Genomic DNA, 24275 nt, shown 5'->3' with positions numbered 1-24275 from the left:
ACCATCCGGTGACATGCTTCATCATAGGGCCAGCTCCTCGTCAGGCCGGCACTGCAATGCCTGACGGGCCCCACAGGGGGGCTCTTTGCCGGAGATCTTTTTTAGAAAACTCGTTTCTGGCCGGTTGAGAAAAGGAATAAAGTGAAGGATTGGTAAATAGGAAAAAAAAAAATTAAAAAATATCTAGAGGTAGAATCTAATAATTTTAATGCTCATGACTCAACCTCTGACAAGATTAAAATCAAATAAAGTTGGGAATTGGTGGAGTAATGACCACAATTACCATGAAAGCCAGGTAGGTATAAACCTCAAAAGACAGAGTACACAGGATCCCCTGTGTCACTCTATATGATTGGTCAACATGTTTCTCGCTTGTTATCAAGGAATTACCTTATGCGATTCGTCAGGACCCAATAATATACCTAATCCTTTGAATTGCGAAGTTTATCTCATATAAAAGTCAAAAACCTAAGGAAATATAAAAAGCAGAGAACCTCAATTAGCATTAAACACAAAACAATATATATACTGTGCAACCCCAAGATTGAAGTGCAAATTCACTCTAGTGCCAAGTGGTATATGAGTGACTAGGAAAAAATAATAATAAATAAGAGTGCACAAGCCAATTTAGGAATGTAAATATTCACAATAGCTTACCCTCCAAAAATTAATGGTAGGGCCACATCGGGGAAGTCCAGGCTAGAAAAGTCAATTCTGATCTATACATATATAAATAGATAAGGGGACATAAGATATCATTAGCGTGACTCTCATCACACTAATTAGAATAATTCAATTGAGAGCCCATGATGTCATAATAGATCATAGAGCCTGCAAAGGAAAAAAACTAATTATGATATGGCCATGAGTTAATAGGTGAATGCGCAGTCAAAGGTATGTCAAGACTCTTGCGAAGAAATGCAACCACGGGACCCAGCACGTGTGTTAAAATTATTTAAAAAGAAGATACGTCTCTAGAGATTACACGTGTATCCCTGTACTGCCGAAATGGCAGGGGCATCCATTTCTTACGTGTCGCTCTAGGAATAGCTATACACTCGGGGTAGAGAGACTAATACGGGTCAGGACAGCAAGGTGCATCAAATCGAAGGCGCGCGTTATTATTGGCAAAGATATGCCGAAATACAGGGAACGCGCATGAACATCAAGTCGTTCTTAAATGTGTAAGCGTGCGAGGGCTGAGGAATAGGAATTAATCCCAGAGCCCAGCGTCACGTGTGACTCCGTAGGTAGCTGAATAAATAAAGCGAGCAAAAGCAACGCTGAGGCCGCAGTAATTACTGTTGAGGTGACTGCCTCTAGATAGTTGGAGAAGAATACTCATCTTGGTTGCCAAATTGTGTCAAGTAGTACCTCTTTAAAAAGGAACATTGGAAAGGATATCAGACCTGCCCACCCAAGGAACACAGTAAGCAATTTAGATTAAGCTCTGTAGTGGAAAGTTGCAAGTTTAAAGCCCCTGTCACCTTTTAAGTATATGTACATTATGGTCACTCTACAACAGAGCTTTAGTTGCACTCTTTAGTTTTAGATTTTTTTTTTTACTTAGGAAGCCCAGACACTTCCTTAGAAACAAGGCTCAAACACAGTGTTTGCGTTTGATGGGAATTTATAATTATAAATGATAAATACAGCATAACCTAAGATGACATTGATGTTGTGCTGACTCAAATTATGCTGGTGGAGCTTAGGCAAGCAACTGACCACCCTCTTGCAATCTGCCTGTCAATGCTGAGGACCTGCATTGATATTCATACGAGTGAGTAATTTATCTTCCTCCAAAATGCTTCAAGGCTCAGATAAAACTTGACCCAGACTGCTTCAAACCTCTGGGATGTCACAGAGATTGCAGAGGTGTTCTAAAAAAAAACAATGTGAGGAATTCCTTTTCATTCCAATTTCTAAGATCAGATCTGTAATAAGGCAAGTGCCAGAAGTAGCAGTAAGTACACAAAGTAAGACCTCTTCAGCACCACACACTTAATATTGGACAAACTGCAGTAACATTTCCCTGAACTGATGCAGGGAAATATTTTTAGATGAGGGTATTCTATTACAATAAAAAGGAGAAACAAAAATGTGGTGTCTTCGGACTTGAAATAGTTGGTGTAACATGCTAGAAATAGGAAGTACATTGTCACTTGACTAACACGTGCAGCACTGTTCAGTACGCTGCCCAGGTGTGAAAAAAGTTTAACTTTACAGTCTGTTAGCACTTTATGCTTCAAGAACATGGCCATGTGAAAGGAGATCTTATCCATGATAATTCAAACAATGTGCTAGTAAGATTTATTTTGAACATACCCATCTATCTCTCGAAGAAGACCTTGTCTGAATTAGTTCTAGGTTCTTGCAAGCGAGGAGTCGATTTCTAACTTTATAAACACTGCGGTATACATCGGACAACGTTTTACCAGGCTGATACCTAAAGAAACAGCTGATTAGCATAAACACACAAACTTACACATTGCAATAGAAATCATGAAAATACACATATACCAACATCTGGAAAACCTTTTTTAAAAAACAATTTACATTTTGATTAAAGTTTTCTTTACAAATTTACAGAGCTGTCTCTGCTTCACATAACCAATATCTTTCCCTAAAAAAGTATTCCCTATTCTAACCCCCCAAAACCAATCACCTCATTTGGTATTACTCTAACACACTTATCTATATTTTATAGGATTTATAAGGCTCACTTCCTCAATACCTAGAAAGTATTTGATTAGACCTTGTGAATTTATCGATCCCAATGATTAAAAGAAGAGTACCAATGCCCCAACCCGGGGATTAGGGGCAAGAAGGAAGAATGCAAAATTTGGTAAGTATTCATTCATATAATCCAACAACGATCATACTGAAATTAGAGTTTTCTTCTTTGACACTGCTCGTCAACACTTCCATTACCAATAAGTTTCACAATCTCTAGTTTCAATGAGTTACAGCTCGGCATACTTTTCTTTTTCCTGTGACTTACAGTAGCCAGTTTAACTGGTTCAAAACAATGCATTGTAAGGAATCTGTCATTTCTCATAATTCCTCCCAAGTTCTCTGGACAGAAGCCCACTACAATTGCAGATCCCAGAGAAAAAACACCAAATATGTGGTGAACTCTCCAGTGGCCAACAAGGTAAAGAATCTGCAGCTAGAAGTCTCTACCAGATGAACAAGTTACTTACCTCCGGGAATTAACTGGTAGAGAATATCTAGCCACAGATTCTTTACTGACCCCCACCCATCCTTCCCCTCTATGCAAGCAGATCCTAGGGTCAGGGTTGCTCTCTTTTCATGACCCTAATTTTGTACACCAGTAGTTTGTGTTCTTCGTGGCTCCACGCTCTTGGCGTGGAAAGACATGAAAAGAAACTGACATCAGCATGCTGGTGTGTCACCTATATAGGCACTGCTCACGTCACTTCTGGCGTGGACACCACCACTGACAGCCATGTAGAGCTGATCAACGTCACCTACCAGCGCAAAGGGGTACTGTTCACAATAATAATAATTCTGAATTCAGTCTGATGCCTGGGAGAATTCAAAGGTAAGGGATCTGCAGCTAGAAGTCTGTCAGATAGTCCTGTAGTACCGAAAGGGCAAAATGCTGATCGCGCCAATCTGACCACCCAGGCGGTAGTGCTTCATAAACATGTGCAGGGAAGCCCATATTGCTGTCTGAAATATATCCAGGACAGAAACTCAGAGAGCTAACAAACTGGTTGCAGCTTTTGCACTGGTGGAATAAGCTTGTAAGCCTTGAGGAGGTTGCCTTTGTGTCAATGAGCAGCATATTTCGATGCTGAGCATTATCCATCATAGGATGTTTCTGCACCGCCTTTCCTTTATTTGCTCTGCCGTATCCTACGAACCATTGATGGTCCACTCTGAACTCTTGTGTAGTCAAAGGAGAATGACAACACTCTTTTTGGGTCCAGCCAATGGAGTCTCCACTCTTCTCTACAGGGGTGTTGTGGAGCATAGAGAGCAGGCAGTATAATGGACTGGCCTATGTGAAAGGGTGTCATCGGGGGAGCAGAGTTTGCCTAGCGACAACATGGTCGCTTAGGCTGTGAACTCCTTGAGCAGAGGAAACAATCCGACAGAATCCTGACACCAAGGGCACGAGAAAAATGCTACAGGCATGCAAGGACGGTGTAACAGAGCCTTAAGGTCCTGAGGGACCCTCTGAATTTGCAATCCGCCAGACCAGAGCGAAGAACGACAGTGCAGCCTACGTGACCACAGGCCTGCGAGTGGGGCCCCGAGGGGAGTGCTGTCCGTCAATGCCTGCGACGGCCCTGTGCAGAACGGGTCCCAGAACAACCCAACAAGAGTAAATAGGGAGCCCCAGGGTGACTGAGTGGCCTCTGGAGGCCGTGGAGAGAAGCACAGCCTCGTAGGGTTGGACAAACCGAATCACGCCCCAGGGATGCGCCAGAAGACAGAACCCCGTCCCGGGCTCGGGGCTAGCAGAGAGCGGCCTGAGTGAACGAGCTGGAGAACTCTGGCGGGACAAATGGGAGCGGCCAGAAGGAGGTGAGCCCAGAGAGGGTGCCGGAGGGCCGGGCTGGTGCGACCCTGCCTTTATCCTGTGTCATCACCTGGGGTTTGGAGTGGATTGTTGGTGGCCGTGGGCTGCAGTCGCATGCGTCAGTCCCCAGACATTGCGGCTGCCAGGGGTGCCAGGGGACAACAAGTCTGTGAAACAGGCATAAATTGCCCTGCCGGGGTGGCGCTCATTGAACGGTCGCACATGACCCGGAGAGTGACGAATACAGCAGCAGCTTCGGGTCGCGGTAGCCGCTGCGCCCGGAACCACAGGAGGAGGATATTGTACGGGCCCTGTGAGAAAAGTGACTATTAAAGCCTCTAAAAGGAGCCTACTCACGAGTCCCGTCCTGGACAGTGTGATTGCTGGGCATGAACGCGGTGCGGAGGATAGCGCCATGGGAAAGTCAGGCAAAATACAGGCTAAACTACAGGGGTGCTGGAAGAAGCAGCGGGGGAGACAACCTCAGACTTGAAGCAAATCCTGATGGCTAGGCAAGCGAGCCTCACAAAAACAGACGAGAAAATAGATGCCCTGATGTACAGGATGGATCGCATGTCATACAGGCTTGATGGACGTTCGGAACACCTAGATAAGGAGGAACGAAGGGTGTCAGAGGCCGAAGATGAGCAGAATGTGCTGGGTGCAGCCCAGAAGAAAGTTGACAAACTTCTCCTTATGTTGCAGGCCAAAACAGAAGACTTAAAGGTGCGCTCACATAGAAATAATGTGCACATTGTGGGTATAGCAGAATCGACTCAAATAGACAACATGGTGAGGTATGTGGAACAACTATTGATCAGTTTGATGGACCACAAGACTTTCTCAGACCTATATGTTGTGGAGCGGGCCCACCGCTCACTGGCACCGCGCCCTCCACGCCCCATCGTAGCGAGGCTCCTCAATTACAGGGATGGGGCGCAGCACTCCAGAGAGCCCTAGACTTGGGGGAATTGCGGTATGAGGGCATCACGGTATCGCTATTCCCGGATTTCACCCAGCAAGTACAGGAGGCAAGGTGACAGTTTCTGCAGGGCAAGCAGAACATCAGAGACCTGAAATTAGAATTCAACATGCTGTACCCAGCCTGTCTAAGACTGACAGTAGGCAGAAAGGCCCTGGTCTTCCCTGACCCACAGAAACCGCAGGAGTTCATTGGCAAGAGGGAGGCCAAGGGACAATGGCAGAATACGCAGGTGACTGGGGATGAAGACGCACCGGAAAGCATGGATGGTGGGTGAGGGAGTCCGGATCGTCGCTGTTCTGGTGGTGAGCGGTGGCACCCATACCCGCCTGTGGGCCCTGTCTGCTCTGAGCTGGGTTTGCAGGATTAGCGGTCCTGTACTGCCGGATATGGATAAACAGGGCTTTTGCTTGCCATTGTAGGTGTACAAACTGGAATATACTGGATTGGTAAGTGAAGGTATATGTACTGTGGTGGGGGATCTGCAGAGACATACAGTGCAACATCCAATGGGCCCCTCCGAGCGGGTCATGCATTGTGGGGTTGCGGACCCTGAATATGCGACGCCGACCAGTTTAAAGGGACCCTTGGAGCATACAAGCATGGAAAATTAGATATACGACTAAAGTAATGGACATGTGAAAGATGAGACGCTTGGCTTTATTGGGTCCAGAGTGTGAACCACGTTTAGGTTGTTTGTTGTGGAATTGGAGTATTGTAAGAGGTATAGGGAGGAGAGAGAATAGATTGCAAAGGTTGAGGAGAGCGCAGTGTGGGTAGGGGGGAGGGCAGTTGGAGTTTCGAATGAGGTACTACAGAAAGATCTAGGAGTGTTGTGTACCAATGCTGGTGGGCCCATGTTGGTGCTATGAGTATCATGGTGAGTGATGTTTGACGTAGTTTGCTGACCAGAAAGGGAAGGAGTGGGAGAGGGAAAAAAGCGTAAGCAAATATCCCTGACCAATTGATCCATAGAGCATTGCCCTTGGATAGGGGATGTGCGTGTCTGGATGCGAAGTTTTGGCATTTTGCGTTTTCGCTTATTGCTAATAGGTCTATTTCTGTTGTCCCCCACTTTTGAAAGTACTTTTGAAGTACTTGGGAGTGAATCTCCCATTTGTGAGTGTGTTGGTAATTCCTGTTTAGGAGATCTGCCATTTGATTGTCTATCCCTGGAATGTATTGTGCTAACAGATGAATGTGATTGTGAATTGCCCATTTTCATATTGTTTGTGCTAGTAGGGACAGTTGAGATTAATGTGTCCAGCCCTGTTTACTGAGGTAATAAATGGTTGTCATGTCGTCTGTTTTTATTAGAACCGTCTTCTGTTTGAGAAGAGGTTGAAACACTTTTAGGGCAAGAAATACAGCTAATAATTTTAGGTGGTTTATGTGAAGCTGTTTCTGTTTGGCATCCCATTTCCCTTGAATGGTATGATTGTTGAGATGAGCTCCCCCACCTACCATGGATGCGTCTGTTGTGATTATGGTCTGAGGCATAGGGTGTTGAAATGAACGCCCCTTCATTAGGTTGCTGATATTACACCATTGAAGGGACATATGTGTTTGCCAGTCCATCAACACTAGATCTTAAAGTTGACCGTGTGCCTGAGACCATTGTTGTGAGAGGCTCTGGTGTAAGGGCCTCATGTTTAGCTTTGCATGTGGAACTACAGCTATGCAAGATGCCACCATCCCTAGAATTTTCATGCTAAATCTTACAGTGTATTGTTGATTTGTCTGTATGTGTGGTATGAGATTTTGGAAAGCTTGTGTCCTTTGTGTTTTTGGGTATGCTAGCGCTTTTTGAGTATTTAGAATAACACCTCGGTAAGGTTGTACTTGTGCTGGATGAAGGTGTGATTTTTGGTAACAGAGTGAACCCTAGAGTATTGAGTGTGTTTTTGGCATTGTGTAAAATTGTTTGATTTTATTAGCCAATCGTCTAGATATGGAAAGACGTGAATGTGCTGTCTTCCTAAGTAGGCTGCTACTACTGCTAGACATTTTGTGAACACTCTTGGAGCTGTTGTTATGCCGAATGGCAAAACTTTAAACTGGTAATGTTTTCCTCCTATAACAAACCTGAGGTATTTTCTGTGAGCTGGATGGATGGGTATATGGAAATACGCATCCTTGAGGTCTAAAGCAGTCATGTAATCCTATTTTTGTAGTAGTGGAATGACATTCTGCAGAGTTACCATGTGAAAATGTTCTGACAGGATGTACAGATTGAGAGGCCTGAGGTCCAGGACGGGCCGGAGGGTGCCATCTTATTTGGGAATGAGGAAGTATAGTGAGTATAATCCTGTTACCTGTTGAGAATGTGGAACCAATTCAATTCCTTGTTTTAATAGTAGAGATTATACCTCTTCTTGCAGCAGAACTTTGTGTTTTGGGGACAATTTGTGGTGATGTGGTGGAATGTTTGGAATGGTGGAGATTAATTCTAGGCAATAGCCATTGTGGATAATTGATAAAACCCAATTGTCTGTGTTGATATTTTGCTGATGAGAGTGGAATTGCTGTAGTCTCCCCCCTCACAGGACATGTGTGGAGGGGCGGGAAGGAAGTCACTGCTTAGATGGTGTAGTGGCTTGTTTTGAGGCTTGGAATTTGCCTCTGTTCCTGAAATATTTCCTCTGTAGGATCCCCTAAATCCCCCTCCTTGATATAGAGTTTGATGTCCCTGCTTTGTCTGGCAGGTAGTGTCAGAGGATTGTGGCTTAAATCCTCCTCTAAATTGAGGTCTGCGAAAGGAGCCTCTATATGGTGTGGTATAGAATGCCCCCATTGCCTTAGCAGTGTCTAGGTCCTTTCTCAGTTTTTCTATAGTGGTGTCCACTTCAGGGCCAAATAAATGTTTTTTTTTAAATCAAAAGGCATATTAAGCACTGCCTGTTGTATTTCTGGCTTAAACCCAGAGGAGCACAGCCATACATGCTGTAAGGAAATGCCTCCTTCGCATGGTTACCACCTGGCTTTTTGCCTTTTGCTGATGCCAAGTTATGATTCAAAGTTTGCTGGGACCCTGCTAACCAGGCCCCAGCACCAGTGTTCTTTCCCTAAACTGTACCTTTGCTTCCATAATTGGCATAGCTCTGGCACTCAGGTAAGTCCCTTGTAAATGGTACCCCTGGTACCAAGGGCCCGGATGCCAGAGAAGGTCTCTAAGGGGTGCAGCATGTCTTATGCCACCCTGGGGGCCCCTCACTCAGCGCATGCACACTGCCTCACAGATTGTGTGTGCTGGTGGGGAGAAAAGGACTATGTCGACATGGCACTCCCCTCAGAGTGCCATGCTGTAGGAAGTTGGCTCTGTATGCACTATTTCAAATAAGGAATAGTATGCACAGAGTCCAAGGGTTCCCCTTAGAGGTAAGATAGTGGCAAAAAGAGATAATTCTAATGCTCTATTTTGTGGTAGTGTGGTCGAGCAGTAGGCTTATCAAAGGAGTAGTGTTAAGCATTTGTAGTACATACACCAGCAATAAATGAGGAACACACACTCAAAGACAATTCCAGGCGATTAGGTTTTTGTATAGAAAAATATATTTTCTTAGTTTATTTTAAGAACCACAGGTTCAAATTTTACATGTAATACTTCAAATGAAAGGTATTGCAGGTAGGTACTTTAGGAACTTTGAATAATCAAAATAGCATATACACTTTTCAAATAAATCACATATAGCTATTTTAAAACAAGACAGTGCAATTTTCAACAGTTCCTGGGGGGAGTAAGAGTTTGTTAGTTTTTGCAGGTAAGTAAACCACCTACGGGGTTCAAGTTTGGGTCCAAGGTAGCCCACCGTTGGGGGTTCAGAGCAACCCCAAAGTTACCACACCAGCAGCTCAGGGCCGGTCAGGTGCAGAGGTCAAAGTGGTGCCCAAAACGCATAGGCTTCAATGGAGAAGGGGGTGCCCCGGTTCCAGTCTGCCAGCAGGTAAGTACCCGCGTCTTCGGAGGGCAGACCAGGGGGGTTTTGTAGGGCACCGGGGGGGGGGGGGGACACAAGTTAGCACAGAAAGTACACCCTCAGCAGCACGGGGCGGCCGGGAGCAGTGTGCAAACACGTGTCGGGTTTCCAATGGAAATCAATGGGAGACCAAGGGGTCTCTTCAGCGATGCAGGCAGGCAAGGGGGGGTGGGGATCCTCGGGGTAGCCACCACCTGGGCAAGGGAGAGGGCCTCCTGGGGGGTCACTCCTGCACTGGAGTTCCGATCTTTCAGGTCCTGGGGGCTGCGGGTGCAGAGTCTTTACCAGGTGTCGGGATCTGGGAGACAGGCAGTCGCGGTCAGGGGGAGCCTCAGGATTCCCTCTGCAGGCGTCGCTGTGGGGGCTCAGGGGGGGCAACTCTGGCTACTCACGGTCTCGCAGTCGCCGGGGAGTCCTCCCTGAAGTGTTGTTTCTCCACAAGCCGAGCCGGGGGCGTCGGATGCAGAGTAGCAAGTCTCACGCTTCCGGCGGGAAACGCAGTTGTTTTAAAGTTGCTCCTTTGAAACAAAGTTGCAGTCTTGGGTGAACAGGGCCGCTGTCCTCAGGAGTTTCTTGGTCCTTCTAGAGAAGGGCAGTCCTCTGAGGATTCAGAGGTCGCTGGTCCCTGGGGAAAGCGTCGCTGGAGCAGTGTCTTTAGGAGTGGGGAGACAGGCCGGTAGAGCTGGGACCAAAGCAGTTTGTGTCTCCGTCTTCTCTGCAGGGTTTTTCAGCTTAGCAGTCCTCTTCTTCTTAGGTTGCAGGAATCTGAGTTCCTAGGTTCAGGGGAGCCACTAAATACAGAATTTAGGGGTGTGTTTAGGTCTGGGAGGGCAGTAGCCAATGGCTACTAGCCCTGAGGGTGGCTACACCCTCTTTGTGCCTCCTCCCAAGGGGAGGGGGTCACATTCCTATCCCTATTGGGGGAATACTCCATCTGCAAGATGGAGGATTTCTAAAAGTCAGAGTCACCTCAGCTCAGGTTGCCTTAGGGGCTGTCCTGACTGGCCAGTGACTCCTCCTTGTTTTTCTCATTATCTCCTCCGGCCTTGCCGCCAAAAGTGGGGCCGTGGCCGGAGGGGGCGGGCAACTCTACTAGCTGGAATGCCCTGGGGTGCTGTAACAAAGGGGGTGAGCCTTTAAGGCTCACCGCCAGGTGTTACAGTTCCTGCAAGGGGGAGGTGATAAGCATCTCCACCTAGTACAGGCTTTGTTACTAGCCACAGAGTGACAAAGGCACTCTCCCCATGTGGCCAGCAACATGTCTTGAGTGTGGCAGGCTGCTAAAACCAGTCAGCCTACACGGGTAGTTGGTTAAGGTTTCAGGGGGCAGCTCTAAGGTGCCCTCTGGGGTGTATGTTACAATAAAATGTACACTGGCATCAGTGTGCATTTATTGTGCTGAGAAGTTTGATACCAAACATCCCAGTTTTCAGTGTAGCCATTATGGTGCTGTGGAGTTCGTGTATGACAGACTCCCAGACCATATACTCTTATGGCTACCCTGCACTTACAATGTCTAAGGTTTGGCTTAGACACTGTAGGGGCACAGTGCTCATACACTGGTGCCCTCACCTATGGTATAGTGCACCCTGCCTTAGGGCTGTAAGGCCTGCTAGAGGGGTGACTTATCTATACTGCATTTCTTACTTTGAAATAGTACATACAGAGCCAACTTCCTACAGAAGGTTTAGAGGGGTAGAGGTCAGGATCATTGTCTGGAATGGGATCAGGGTCATAGAGATCCCATGGGTCCACTGTATCTCCATGCAAATATAATGAGTGTGTTGGAGAAGGCAATAGTGGTGGACTATTGTGATGTGAAAAAGGAAGCTGTGGAGAGTAAGGAGGAGAAGTAGGGAGAGGTGCTGGTTTGTCCTTTTGTTTCTGCACTTTTACTGAAGGTTGAGCAGAGTCTAACTCCTCTTGAAAGGCCAGCTTTCTTTTAGTCTTTAAAGGAGGTGCAGTGATGATTCGACCAGTCTCCTTATGTATATGGATTCTCGATTATCTTTCATCCATAACCTCTAATATTGGCTCAATCTCAGTCTCTTCTTCAGAAGCTTTGTGAGATTCTTGCATGGGCTTTTGTGATTTGCTTTAGTTTTCTTGAAAGTCCTTGTTCCTCTGTGTATGAGGATTTTTTCGGCTTCGAAGTTTGGATCTTTATCGGTCCCAAAAAGGAAGCCGGTTGTTTCGGCTCCAAAGCAGGGTGTTGAATTTTCAACTCCGAAGAGTGAGGTTGTTTACTGGAGTCTGAGGTGGAAGTTTTTACCGACTTGCTCGACTCCAAAGTGGACGGAGGGGTGGCCTTTTTCGGCGCAGATCACAAAGGTCGGTCGCCAACAGTCTTTTCTCAGGCTGAACCACGGCCTTCCGGCAGTGGTATACCCAAGGCATTCGGGTGTTTTATGTATAAGGGCGTAGGGGCAGACGTACTCACATGCTGGCCAGCTGTGATGGGTCTATCATCTTCCGATTCCTGTTCGGAGTCGGTGTCTCGGATAGAGACTGCTGTCTGAGCCTGCTTTTCCTCCATGACGTCGAGATGTTCGGGCCTTTTCGACACCATTTCTAGTCTTCGGGCCCTGCGATCTCTCAACGTCTTCTTCGATCGACAGGCTTTGCAATCTTCCTCTCGATGGTCTGGAGAAAGGCACGAATTACAAACCAGGTGTTGGTCTGTATATGGGTACTTCATGTGGCACTGAGGGCGGAATCAAAATGGACTCCGATCCATCAGGCTCTCCATGCTGTAGGCCCGAAAAGGCCTGCGTCGGGCGCACGCGCCCCGAAGGGCAAAATGAAGATTCCGACGGTACTATTGGTTCGATGCTAGATGGGAAACGCAATCGAAAAAATACCAACAATTAACTAGATTTTCTAAGGTGTTCTGAATCGAAATCTCAGAGCGAGAGGAAACACGTCCGAATCCGACAGCGGAAAGAAAACAATCTAACAATGGAGTCAATGCCTATGCGCACTGTAACCAAGAGGAGGAGTCACTCGATCCCATGACTCCAAAAAGACTTCTTCAAAGAAAAACAACTTGTAACACTCCGAGCCCAACACTAGATGTCGTAAGAGCTATACATAGCATGTGTATCTGCAGCTACACATGCCATTGAACACTACTGAGGGGCAGCTCTTCTCAGTGCTGGCTGACATGGAAAGAGAAGAAAGTCTGCGCAGTACCTATAGGTACTGCGATGTCATGTCTGGCACGGAGGACAAACGCAGAGCCGATCAATGCTACCTGGGGTGTAGGTGTACTGCTCAAGAAAAATCGCCAGATCAAGACTGACACCTGGGGAAATTCTAACATAAGGAATCTGCAACTAGATGTCTATCAGATACTGCTGCACTGCACAACAACACACTAAAAGAGAGCAGCCAGAGAGTGCCTGCCATGATATACCACAGTAAGAGCCCAGCTCACATGCTCACAGGCACATTCATCTCTTTGCACCTTTGAGCCAATGTTCAGATAGTTAGTGGCCATTCAACTGAACAACATAAGGACCTTAATGTTTAAAGAGAATGTTTTTTTGTTAAGTTGGCCGCTGGAAATTAGCATTCCTGTGGGGTTCAAACTGCAAGGCTAAAACTAATACAGGGGCATTCTACGTGCACACACAGGATAAAGTGGTTAGGCAACAACAGAGTGACATGGAGGGCGGTGACTTTTTGAAGAACAGCACGTGCTGATCAATAAGAATCAAAGAACATGAGAATGACACTGAAGGCAACCAATGGTAAGTAATGTGCAGGCTGTAAGCTCCCGTTAACTTCTTTTTTGTTAACAAAAGGTTTTGCTGGCAACAGAGCAAAGTGCTGTTTCAGGGGAGACCTAAAACTGGTCAAAACGATGTTAGCCACTTAGAGAGCAATCTTAAATATGTACAAACTTTTAAGAGAAGGGGTGAACTCGCCCACATAGCCGGACTATAACATATAAAAATGGTTCAACTACTGGCGTGAAATAGTATGATTTACAAATATATACAACACACCTGACAAAATGAACAAAATGTACAGAGGGACATGTGACCAATGCTGGAAGACAGCGTGGTAAGAGAAGAACACCTATGTACATTTGGTGCTCATGTGGAAATAATTATTAGCTGTACTAAAGGAAATTATGTGGTTCCCAACATCAGCAGATCCAGGACAACTTATGTGGTTCCCAACATCAGCAGATCCAGGACAACCTGTGCTGTGAATGAAGTTGGTAATAGGAGAAAATGCTAAAATAGAGAGTGGTCCTTAAGCACTCAACTACTATTAACTAGCAAAAATAGTGACTGCATGATTGTGGCAAAGGGCAAATATCGCCACACTATCTTGTAGTTCTTCAAAACCTGGGACACAATTGCAAACTGAATACCAAAAAGACGTTTGATCAAAGCGAAAATGACATCCTATTAACATGGAAACCAGAGTTAAATGGTATGGACAAAGACTGCTGAGAGATAACACGCCCTCCACAATTAAAGGCTTTAAGTTTAATTAATGAGTGCAACCGTCACAAAGACAACTGTCACTAATACAAGAGGAAGAAATGTGCAGGAAAGAAAGGAAAAGAAAGAGGCAGGTACTATTTATGTCTAAAAAAACATAAATGGTGATATAGAAAATGTATTCAGTTTAAAATGGTTGTCGAATAGGAAACCAGCAATAATATAATATTTGGAAAAAAGTCAAATCTTCCTCAGATGGATGCACGTTTGTTCAACCACCAAAAACTTCCCCAATTCAGAGAAAGCCTTCAGCCAGACTATAATAGTTCCATGCCACTTTGTCATAGAGGAGTCTGTCTATGGAAGGAGACTGGAGAACACTGGAGTTATCAATTATGTTAATTCTCCTTTCCTTACTTCCTCCAGCCTCTATGTTAATGAAAACAGGAATTTCTCTGAAGTCAAATTTGGTTCATATAATACTACTAGGGTTATATCCTACCTCTCCAATCACCTTCTAATTATCATATATCTGCCTATTTTTTTTGTCTGTTACCACATCTCCCTTTGGAAAGAACAAGTCTTGGTGCAGCACGACCAACACACCACCAATTTTTTGTTTTGCCAATGCACAAAACATTTCCGGAAATGATCGAAGCATCATCAATCGCACATGTTTATGCCAGAGATGGATCTCTTGTAGGCAAATTATATTAAGGGATTCCTGTGTAAGTGCTTGCCAGAACATATTGCTTTCTCAGGAAACTGAATCCCCTAACATTACAGGTGAAAAAAGTGTCTCATTTTGTTTAGGTGTATCACTCTTTGTACCTGTTCACATCTATTTCTCTTACAAATCCAACTTATTTGACCATTTCCTTCATATTGTTATCAAACTGGTTATTAATGCCTTCAAATCGATCTTGTTTCCCCTACCCCGAAAACTAACCGTAACTCTCAATTAGGCCTTCTCCAAATGGGGAGCTGAAAATACCCGAGATGAGTCAGTGATTCCACACCCGTGGGTAACACTTTGCCCACCTTCATCCCATTGGCAATCTTACTCAAGCCATACCATTATTTTTACCTCATTCTGCGCTGTTACCCCAGTAGAACTTAATAGATCTGAAAGGGAGTTATCAAATTTCACTTGTTTTAATGTTGGGAAGTCTCCTTCCTCCCATTATTTCATATTTGTTCCCATCAGTCTCCATCAACATTCTGTGATCTTTTGAAAGTTGTTAGTCTCAGTTCCTTCAGAGAGCCCCAGCCTTGCTTTACACTGCTCTGAAAGCCTAATGACAAGCAATTTGGAATTTCCCATCATTTGCATCTTAGTTCCCTTATGTACTCCTCCTGAGCTCTTCTCTTATTGAGTGTATTTTGTGTTAGATCTTAGTATAATTTAACACAACCTCCTCTGAAATAAACTGTGCCAGTGCCCTCCACTTTTAGAGTGACATTATCTTTGAGTGATGATATCTTTAGCAATATGTCTCCTAGGCAGTAGCATGGGGCACTATCTCCACAGGCTTCAACTATGTCCACTCTTAAGTCTTTACTCCCTAGGAATTATGTCAAAACATGGAACCACAAAAACCCTTTATTTGTTCTCCCACAGCTGACTCTTACATTTCTAAGTCACATGTTATCACAACTGGCTCATTCATATGGGTCGGCCCATATTGTTTTCAATTCATCAGTCAGGGTGACAACAGATGAATGAGGTTCATCAAGAAAGGAGTCCATAGATGAACTCTTATCTTAATTAGGCATTGTCTATTGCCTGGATATATTTAACTACAAAATTTAATGTTGCTCTCATTTCAATCTTAGCTCTTAATTGGTTTGGGAATGCCGAGTTTATCATGAAGGTCTGGTCGACATTTCAAGAGATTTTGCTTACTGGGCGGCATATAGTTATTTTTCTTGGAGTCCATTGTGTTCTTCTGGGTGAAGGGCACTCCCAGCTTGCCACCGCTGTGTGGAGCCAGTTGAAATCTTTTTTGCAACAGGGACTGACTGAAAAATGAAGCAGTTTCTGGGCTCCTGGCATGCCTGCATTTTGAGAGGCTCAGTTTAATCCTTTCATTTCGCAATCAGGGGAGATTTTGGTTTAGGAGGGAGCTCGAAACTGAACACAACACATTGCTTCAGCATAAGCCATACACCGCCAAAGTGAGTGAAGTTTTAAATGCAACTAATAACTTGTGGGTAGGTCTGGAAACTCCTTCAATAGAGATTAATTAGGAAGCCTATACACCTGGCAACATACAAAAAGTTGTTTGTTATGCACAGTCATAAAAATATTTCACTGCAGGAGTATACACCTTTTGCATTTTCCATCTATAAAAAGGAGCCAGTATGTGTTTGGCTGTGCTCAAAGCAACAACAGAAGTAACTTTATGTTAGTTCTCCTTCATGACTATTTCTTATCCGCTGCATGTGGACAGAGTCCACAGCAAACAGAAAAGAAAGCAATAGGGAAAAGCAGCATTGTTTAGCTAGGCCAAGGTAAAAAAAAAGGTCCACTGAACCTCATCTTTGCCAATTACGTTCTGCTCGTCAGGAAACACCGGGAAACACAGAGGATAAAGATAGCGTAAGATATTTTGTGGGATTTGTCTTCCACTGCTGGAATTCCTTTGTTTGAGACAAGTATACAAAAGTTTAAATTGCAAGGTTGTTGTAAAAGCACAAGTTGAGCCTAGGGCCACACAAAAACATGGGTCTGACCTTAAAAGCAGGTTTTAATACTTTGTACCACAAAAAACAAATATGATTGTCAATCAGGATACTCCTGAGACAGCGGGACCACAGCACAGGTACTAATACACAATGTATGGTTCTGAAGAAAAAAAAAACATTTATGTTCACTTTGATGCATTGCTCTTCTTTCCATCACAAGCAATTTAGAGAAATGCAATCAAATGCTCTTTTAGGCAACTTACCTGCTCTCACCGCTTGCCTGTCCAAGTAAATTTGTATGTTTCAAAAGAGCTGCCAGAACAAACCTAGAAACTGTATCCAAGAGTGATTCATTGCTGACTGTTGCACTATCCCAATCTAAAACAAGAGAAGAAAATATTTTGTGTGCCAGTTGTACTCAGAAGCTCAGCATCCATATTTTTATATGAACATCATACTGAAAAGGAAACTAAACAGAACCATATAGCGGACATATATGATTGACCATTTGCACAAACCTGTGGCAAGACCCTTGAGTTTTATGTAGTGCACAGTATTTCCTGAAATAAACGGTGCCACCAAGCTTAATATGAAATATGTTTCCAATCTTGCGATATACTTAGCAACTTTATCCATGCCTAAAACTTTGTAATCTTGACCCATTCAGAAATGGTATAAGCCAAGTAGACCAATGAGGTATTACCAAAAACACAAAACAACCCAAAAACCTTGTGTCAATAATCTACGAGAACGTACGAATTTCACAAGCAAACTCAAAATAATCCAGCCAGCCGAACAGATCCTTGACAACAGATTATGGTTCAACTATGTCATCCGGGAGGAGAGGGTGAGGAGATCAGTGGACAGGGAATGGTTGGCAAGGACGACTGTTCACGTAACAGCTAAAGGGTCTCAATGATAAACATCTTGACCTTCAGACCAGTAACTGTATCTTTTTCTTTATACATCTGTTCCATTTTAGGCTTAACCCCTCTCCTACTGGATTCCCATTGTTTTCCTACTCCAGATAACTTGTATTTCTTACTTCCAAAAATACTTGCCTTCGCTAAAATGGGAAAAGGGAGACCAGAGAACACAGATCTGCCTGAGCTTGGAGCCAGAATTGCAGGAAGCAGGATCCCTTTTGGCAGGACACTTCTTTGTCTGGTCTGCAGTGGCTGACAGGCAGCAAAGACCGAATACTGAAGCTTTGAATCATGTTTTCTTACACTACACTGAAAAAGCGTAAGAAGCTGGCTTTTTTGTAGTGTACCAATGTAGGGGTACACCATGCAAATGTCTAGACAACACTTATTGGTTTACAGGGGCTTACTTTAATAATCCCAAGTGCTCTATTTGTGGTAGAGTGGTCAAGCAGCTTAGGCTTATCGGAGGCGAATGTTGAGCAGTTGTTCACACAGAGTCAAGAAATGAGACACATTGTAGGAAAGTACCATCTTGCCTGGCATGTTACCCCCATTTTCACTGTATGTATGTTGTTTTAGCCTTTGTGTCACTGGGATCCTTCTAGGCATGGACCCAGTGATCATGGCATGTGCCATGTATGTGTTCCCTGTGTGGTGCCTAACTGTATCACTGAGGCTCTGCTAACCAGAACCTCAGTGTTTATGCTCTCGCTGCTTTCTAAATTTGTCACTGCAGGCTAGTGTCTAAATTTACCAATTCTCATTGGCACACTGGTACACCCATATAATTCCCTTGTATATGGTACTTAGGTACCCAGGGTATTGGGGTTCCAGGAGATCCCTATGGGCTGCAGCATTTCTTTTGCCACCCATAGGGAGCTCAGACAATTCTTACACAGGCCTGCCACTGCAGCCTGAGTGAAATAACATCCACGTTATATAATTCCCTTGTTTATGGTACTTAGGTACCCAGGGTATTGGGGTTCCAGGAGATCCCTATGGGCTGCAGCATTTCTTTTGCCACCCATAGGGAGCTCAGACAATTCTTACACAGGCCTGCCACTGCAGCCTGAGTGAAATAACATCCACGTTATTTCACAGCCATTTTTCACTGCACATAAGTAACTTATAATTCACCTATATGTCTAACCTTCACCTGGTGAAGGTTGGGTGCCAAGTTACTTAGTGTGTTGGCACCATGGAACTAGCCAAGGTGCCCCCCACATCGCCAGGGCAAATTCCCCGGACTTTGTGAGTGCAAAGACACCATTACACGCGTGCACTATACATAGGCCACTACCTATGTATAGCGTCACAATGGTAACTCCGAACATGGCCATGTAACATGTCTAAGATCATGGAATTGTCCCCCCAATACCATCCTGGTATTGGGGGGACAATACCATAATCCCCCAGGTCTCTAGCACAGAACCCGGGTACTGCCAAACTGCCTTTCCGGGGTTTCCACTGCAGCTGCTGCTGCTGCCAACCCCTCAGACAGGTTTCTGCCCTCCTGGGGTCTAGGCAGCCCTGGCCCAGGAAGGCAGAACAGAGGATTTCCTCTGAGAGAGGGTGTTAAACCCTCTCCTTTTGGAAATAGGTGTAAAGGGCTGGGGAGGAGTAGCCTCCTCCAGCCTCTGGAAATGCTTTGATGGGCACAGATGGTGCCCATCTCTGCATAAGCCAGTCTACACCGGTTCAGGGATCCCCCAGCCCTGCTATGGCGTGAAACTGGACAAAGGAAAGGGGAGTGACCACTCCCATGGCCAGTACCTCCCAGGGGAGGTGCCCAGAGCTCCTCCAGTGTGTCCCAGACCTCTGCCATCTTTGAAACAGGTGTTGGGGGCACACTGCACTGCTCTGAGTGGCCAGTGCCTGCAGGTGATAGGCTCTTACCTTTCTTGGTAGCCAATCCTCCTTTCTTGGTAGCCAAACCTCTTTTTCTGGCTATTTAGGGTCTCTCCTCTGGGGTATTCTTCAGATAACGAATGCAAGAGCTCCCCAGAGTTCTTCTGCACTTCTCTCTTCGACTTCTGCCAAGGATCGACCGCTGTCTGCTCCAGGACGCCTGCAAAACCGCAACAAAGTAGCAAGACGACTACCAGCAACATTGTAGCACCTAATCATGCCGGCTTGCTCGACTGTTTCCTGGTGGTGCATGCTCTGAGGGTCACCTGCCTTCACCCTGCACTGGAAGCCAAGAAGAAATCTCCTGTGGGTCGACGGAATCTTCCCCCTGCTAACGCAGGCACCAAAAGACTGCATCACCTGTCCTCTGGGTCCCCTCTCATCCTGACGAGCGCGGTCCCTGGAACACAGTGACTCCCACAGTCCAGTGATCCTTCAGTCCACGTTTGGTGGAGGTAAGTCCTTGCCTCCCCACGCTGGACTGCAAACCTGTGTACCGCATGATTTGCAGCTGCTCCGGCTTCTGTGCACTCCTCCAAGGATTCCTTCATGCACAGCCTAGCCTGGGTCCCCAGCACTCCATCCTGCAGTGCTCAACCCTCCGAGTAGGACTCTGACATCGTGGGACCCTCCTTTGTGACTCTGAGCCAGCTCTGGTTCACAAATCTTCTAAGTGCCTGCTCCGGTACTTCTGCAGGTGCTGCCTGCTTCTGTGGGGGCTCTCTGAGTTGCTGAGCGCCCCCTCTGTCTCATCCTCCAAGGGGTGACATCCTGGTCCTTCCTGGTCTCCGGCAGCACCCAAAAACCTCTACCGTGACCCTTGCAGCTAGCAAGGCTTGTTTGCTGTATTTCTGCGTGGGAACACTTCTGCAACCTTCAGCACGCCGTGGGCCATCTTTCATCCAAAGGAGAAGTTCCTAGCTCTCTTCGTTGTTGCAGAATCCAAACCTTCTTCCATCCAGAGGCAGCTTCCTTGCACCTTCATCCGGGGTTTCCTGGACTCCTGCCCCCCCTGGACACTATTGCAACTCTTGGACTTGGTCCCCTTGCCTTGCAGGTCCTCAGGTCCAGGAATCCGTCTTCAGTGCTTTGCTGGTGTTTGTGGTTCTTGCTGAATCCCCCTATCACGGCTATTGTGTCCTATTGGGGTAGTAGGGATACTTTACTCCTACTTTTTAGGGTCTTGGGGTGGGGTATCTTGGACACCCTGACTGTTTTCTTACAGTCCCAGCGACCCTCTACAAATCCCATAGGTCTGGGGTCCGTTCGTGATTCGCATTCCACTTTTGGAGTATATGGTTTGTGTTGCCCCTAGACCTATGTTCACCTATTGCATCCTATTGTAATTCTACACTGTTTGCATTAACTTTCTTACTCTTACTTACCTGTTTTGGGTTTGTGTACATATGACTTGTGTATGTTACTTCCTTCTTACTGAGGGTACTCACTGAGATACTTGTGGCATATTGTCATAAAAATTAAGTACCTTTATATTTAGTAACTCTGTGTATTGTGTTTTCTTATGATATTGTGCGATATGATGTAAGTGGTATAGTAGGAGCTTTGCATGTCTCCTAGTTCAGCCTAAGCTTTGCCATAGCTACCTTTTATCAGCCTAAGCTGCTAGAAACACCTCTATTCTACTAATAAGGGATGACTGGACCTGGCACAAGGTGTAAGTACCACAAGGTACCCACTATAAGCCAGGCCAGCCTCCACACAGATAAGTCCCTTGTAAATGGTACCCCCTGGTACCAAGGGCCCTGTTGTCAGGGAAGGTCTCTAAGGGCTGCAGCATGTCTTTTGCCATCCTGGGGACCCCTCTCACAGCACATGCACACTGCCTCACAGCTTGTATGTGCTGGTGGGGAGAAAATGACTAAGTCGACATGGCACTCCCCTCAGAGTACCATGCCCACCTCTCACTGCCCGTGGCATAGGTAAGTGACCCCTCTAGCAGGCCTTACAGCCCTAAGGCAGGGTGCACTATACCACAGGTGAGGGCATAAGTGCATGAGCACTATGCCCCTACGGTGTCTAAGCAAACCCTTAGACATTGTAAGTGCAGGGTAGCCATAAGAATATATGGCCTGGGAGTCTGTTAAACACGAACTCCACAGTTCCATAATAGCTACACTGAAAATTGGGAAGTTTGGTATCAAACTTCTCAGCACAATAAATGCACACTGATGCCAGTGTGGGATTTATTGTAAAATACACCAAGGGGGCATCTTAGAGATGCCCCCTGAATACCAGTCCGACTCCTAGTGCTAGGCTGACTAGTTTCTGCCAGCCTGCCACAACCAGACGAGTTTCTGGCCACATAGGATGAGTGCCTTTGTCACTCTGTGGCCAGGAACAAAGCCTATACTGGGTAGAGGTGCTTCTCACCTCCCCCTGCCGGAACTGTAATACCTGGCGGTGAGCCTCAGAGGCTCATGCCTTTTGTTACAGCACCCCAGGACATCCCAGCTAGTGGAGATGCCCGTCCCTCCAGCCACTGCCCCCACTTTTGGCAGCAAGGCTGGAGGAGATAATGAGAAAAACAAGGAGGAGCCACCCACCAGTCAGGACAGCCCCTAAACACACCCCTAAATTAGGTATTTAGGGGTGACCCTGAACCCAGGAAATCAGATTCCTGCAAACTACAACAAGAAGAAGGACTGCTGACCTGAAAGCCCCGCAGAGGCGACAGAGAGGACAACTGACTTAGCCCCAGCCCTACCGGCCTGTCTCCAGACTCAAAGAACCTGCACAGCGACGCATCCGACAGGGACCAGCGACCTCTGAGGACTCAGAGGACTGCCCTGAACCCGAAGGACCAACAAACTCCCAAGAACAACGGCACTGTTCAAAAACTGCAACAACTTTGCAACTTTAAAGCAACTTCCAAAGAACTCTCTCTTCCCGCCGTAAGCGTGAGACTTCTCACTCTGCACCAGACGCCCCCGGCTTGAGCTCCAGAGAACCAACACCTTAGAGAGGACTCCCAGACGACTGCGACGACGTGAGTAACCTGAGTCGAACCGCCAGCACCCCCACAGCGACGCCTGCAGAGAGGATCCAGAGTTTCCCCCTGACCGCGACTGCCTGGTAACAAGGAACCCGACGCCTGGACCAAGCACTGCACCCGCAACCCCCAGGACCGAGAGGAACCACCTTCCAGTGCAGGTGTGACCAGCAGGCAGCCCTCTTCCTAGCCCAGTCCGTGGCTGGCCCGAGAAGCCCCCCTGTGCCCTGCCTGCATCACCGAAGTGACCCCCGGGTCCCTCCATTGCTTTCTATAGTAAACTCGGCGCCTACTTTGCACACTGCACCCGGCCGCCCCTGGTCTGCTCCCCGAGGGCACAGGTACTTACCTGCTAGCAGACTGGAACCGGAGTACCCCTGTTCCCCATGGGCCCTCCTTTGACCTCTGTACCTGACCGGCCCTGTGTTGCTGGTGCAGTGACTTTGGGGTTGCCTTGAACACCCAACGGTGGGCTGTCTATGTTCAAGAGACTGACTGTGTAAGTGCTTTACTTACCTGAGAAACCTAATCCAGGAACTGTTGATATTTACCTCTCCCAGGAACTGTTGATATTTGCACTGTGTCCAGTTTTAAAATGGCTTATTGCCATTTTAACTAAAACGGTGTGTACTGCTGCTTTGAATCAAAGGTCTATACATACCTATGTGAAGTACCTTGCATTTTATGTACTTACCTCAAATCTTGAATATTGTGGTTCTAAAATAAATTAAGAAAATATATTTTTCTATATAACCACTATTGGCCTAGAGTTAAGTCTTTGAGTGAGTGTTCCTCATTTATTGCCTGTATGTGTACAACAAATGCTTAACACTACCCTCTGATAAGCCTACTGCTCGACCACACTACCACAAAATAGAGCATTAGTATTATCTAATTTTGCCACTATCTTACCTCTAAGGGGAACCCTTGGACTCTGTTCACACTATCATTCACTTTGAGATAGTATTTACAGAGCCAACTTCCTACAAACAGTAAAAATAGTAAGCTGTCAGATTTAAGGAATTAACCTTGAATGCATGTAAGAAACATTCATTGCATTGGTATATTTGCATACGGTTCTCAGGGTGCCCTTTGGTACTTAAAGGTGCTTAGGCGGTCAAGGACCAAGAGACCACCAGCAGAGGTCCAGGTGCAGGTGCAGTGGTGCTAGGCGCATTGGTAGCATTGAGCGCTACACATCAAAGTAAATGGCTAGGTACCTGGAAAACAAATGCTGAAAGGGGGGACTTGGGGACAAGTCTAGCAGAACCCAGAGGAGGGTTCAGCTCTTTACGGTCTCTGGAGCACAGGGACACAGTCTGTTTCAGTGAACCAGGGCTGGGGGCTTTGGTGTAGAGGTGTTTAGTCCAGCGGGTCACTGAAGTTAGATGCGGTCTCTTACTTTTGGAGACTTACAGAGGGAGAGAAAACAGAACAGCAGGGCCACTCACATTGAGGGCCTTGTGGATCCGGACGTCACTCAATGGCAGGTCGGTGGTGTCCTGATTAGGCGCTCAACATGCCTTGGTAGTTTTTTGTAGTTTCAAGTGCTCCGGTATCCAGGGTATTGTTACCGAGAGTCTCCTGGAAGGGGGTCAACAAATAAAGACTTGGCGAAAGTGAAGGGGCTGACCTCTTGGACTCACAAAAACCTTCTCCTTGAGAGTTACTCCCTCAGTGGGCCCGATGGCCAATAAAGACAAGATACTGGGTCGATGCTGTGGTACCTGCAGATGCAGCGGGATGACTCATCCACCCCAAGGGAGATGCTGCTT

General features: G+C 46.1%; 1 protein-coding gene across 12 annotated transcripts in view; it reads right to left on the bottom strand.

Moving 5' to 3' along the window:
- Nucleotides 1–24275, bottom strand: part of HERC1 (HECT and RLD domain containing E3 ubiquitin protein ligase family member 1) — a 1155039-nt gene that overhangs the window by 926289 nt on the left and 204475 nt on the right. For 8 of the 12 annotated variants that reach the window (XM_069222059.1, XM_069222062.1, XM_069222061.1 and 5 more), the window contains exons 20-21: nt 16920–17034; nt 2326–2458 (exon numbers count right to left, since the gene is read on the bottom strand). In XM_069222059.1, the coding sequence (XP_069078160.1) occupies nt 2326–2458; nt 16920–17034 (248 nt within the window). The remainder of the gene's footprint in view (nt 1–2325; nt 2459–16919; nt 17035–24275) is intronic. The other 4 variants (XM_069222064.1, XM_069222070.1, XM_069222065.1 and 1 more) reach the window with 1 other exon arrangement.

This window comes from Pleurodeles waltl, chromosome 3_1, assembly GCF_031143425.1.
Source record: "Pleurodeles waltl isolate 20211129_DDA chromosome 3_1, aPleWal1.hap1.20221129, whole genome shotgun sequence".
Taxonomy (NCBI): domain Eukaryota; kingdom Metazoa; phylum Chordata; class Amphibia; order Caudata; family Salamandridae; genus Pleurodeles; species Pleurodeles waltl.
The sequence above is the reverse complement of the archived record's forward strand: the minus strand, read 5'-3'. Positions and strand labels throughout refer to the sequence as shown.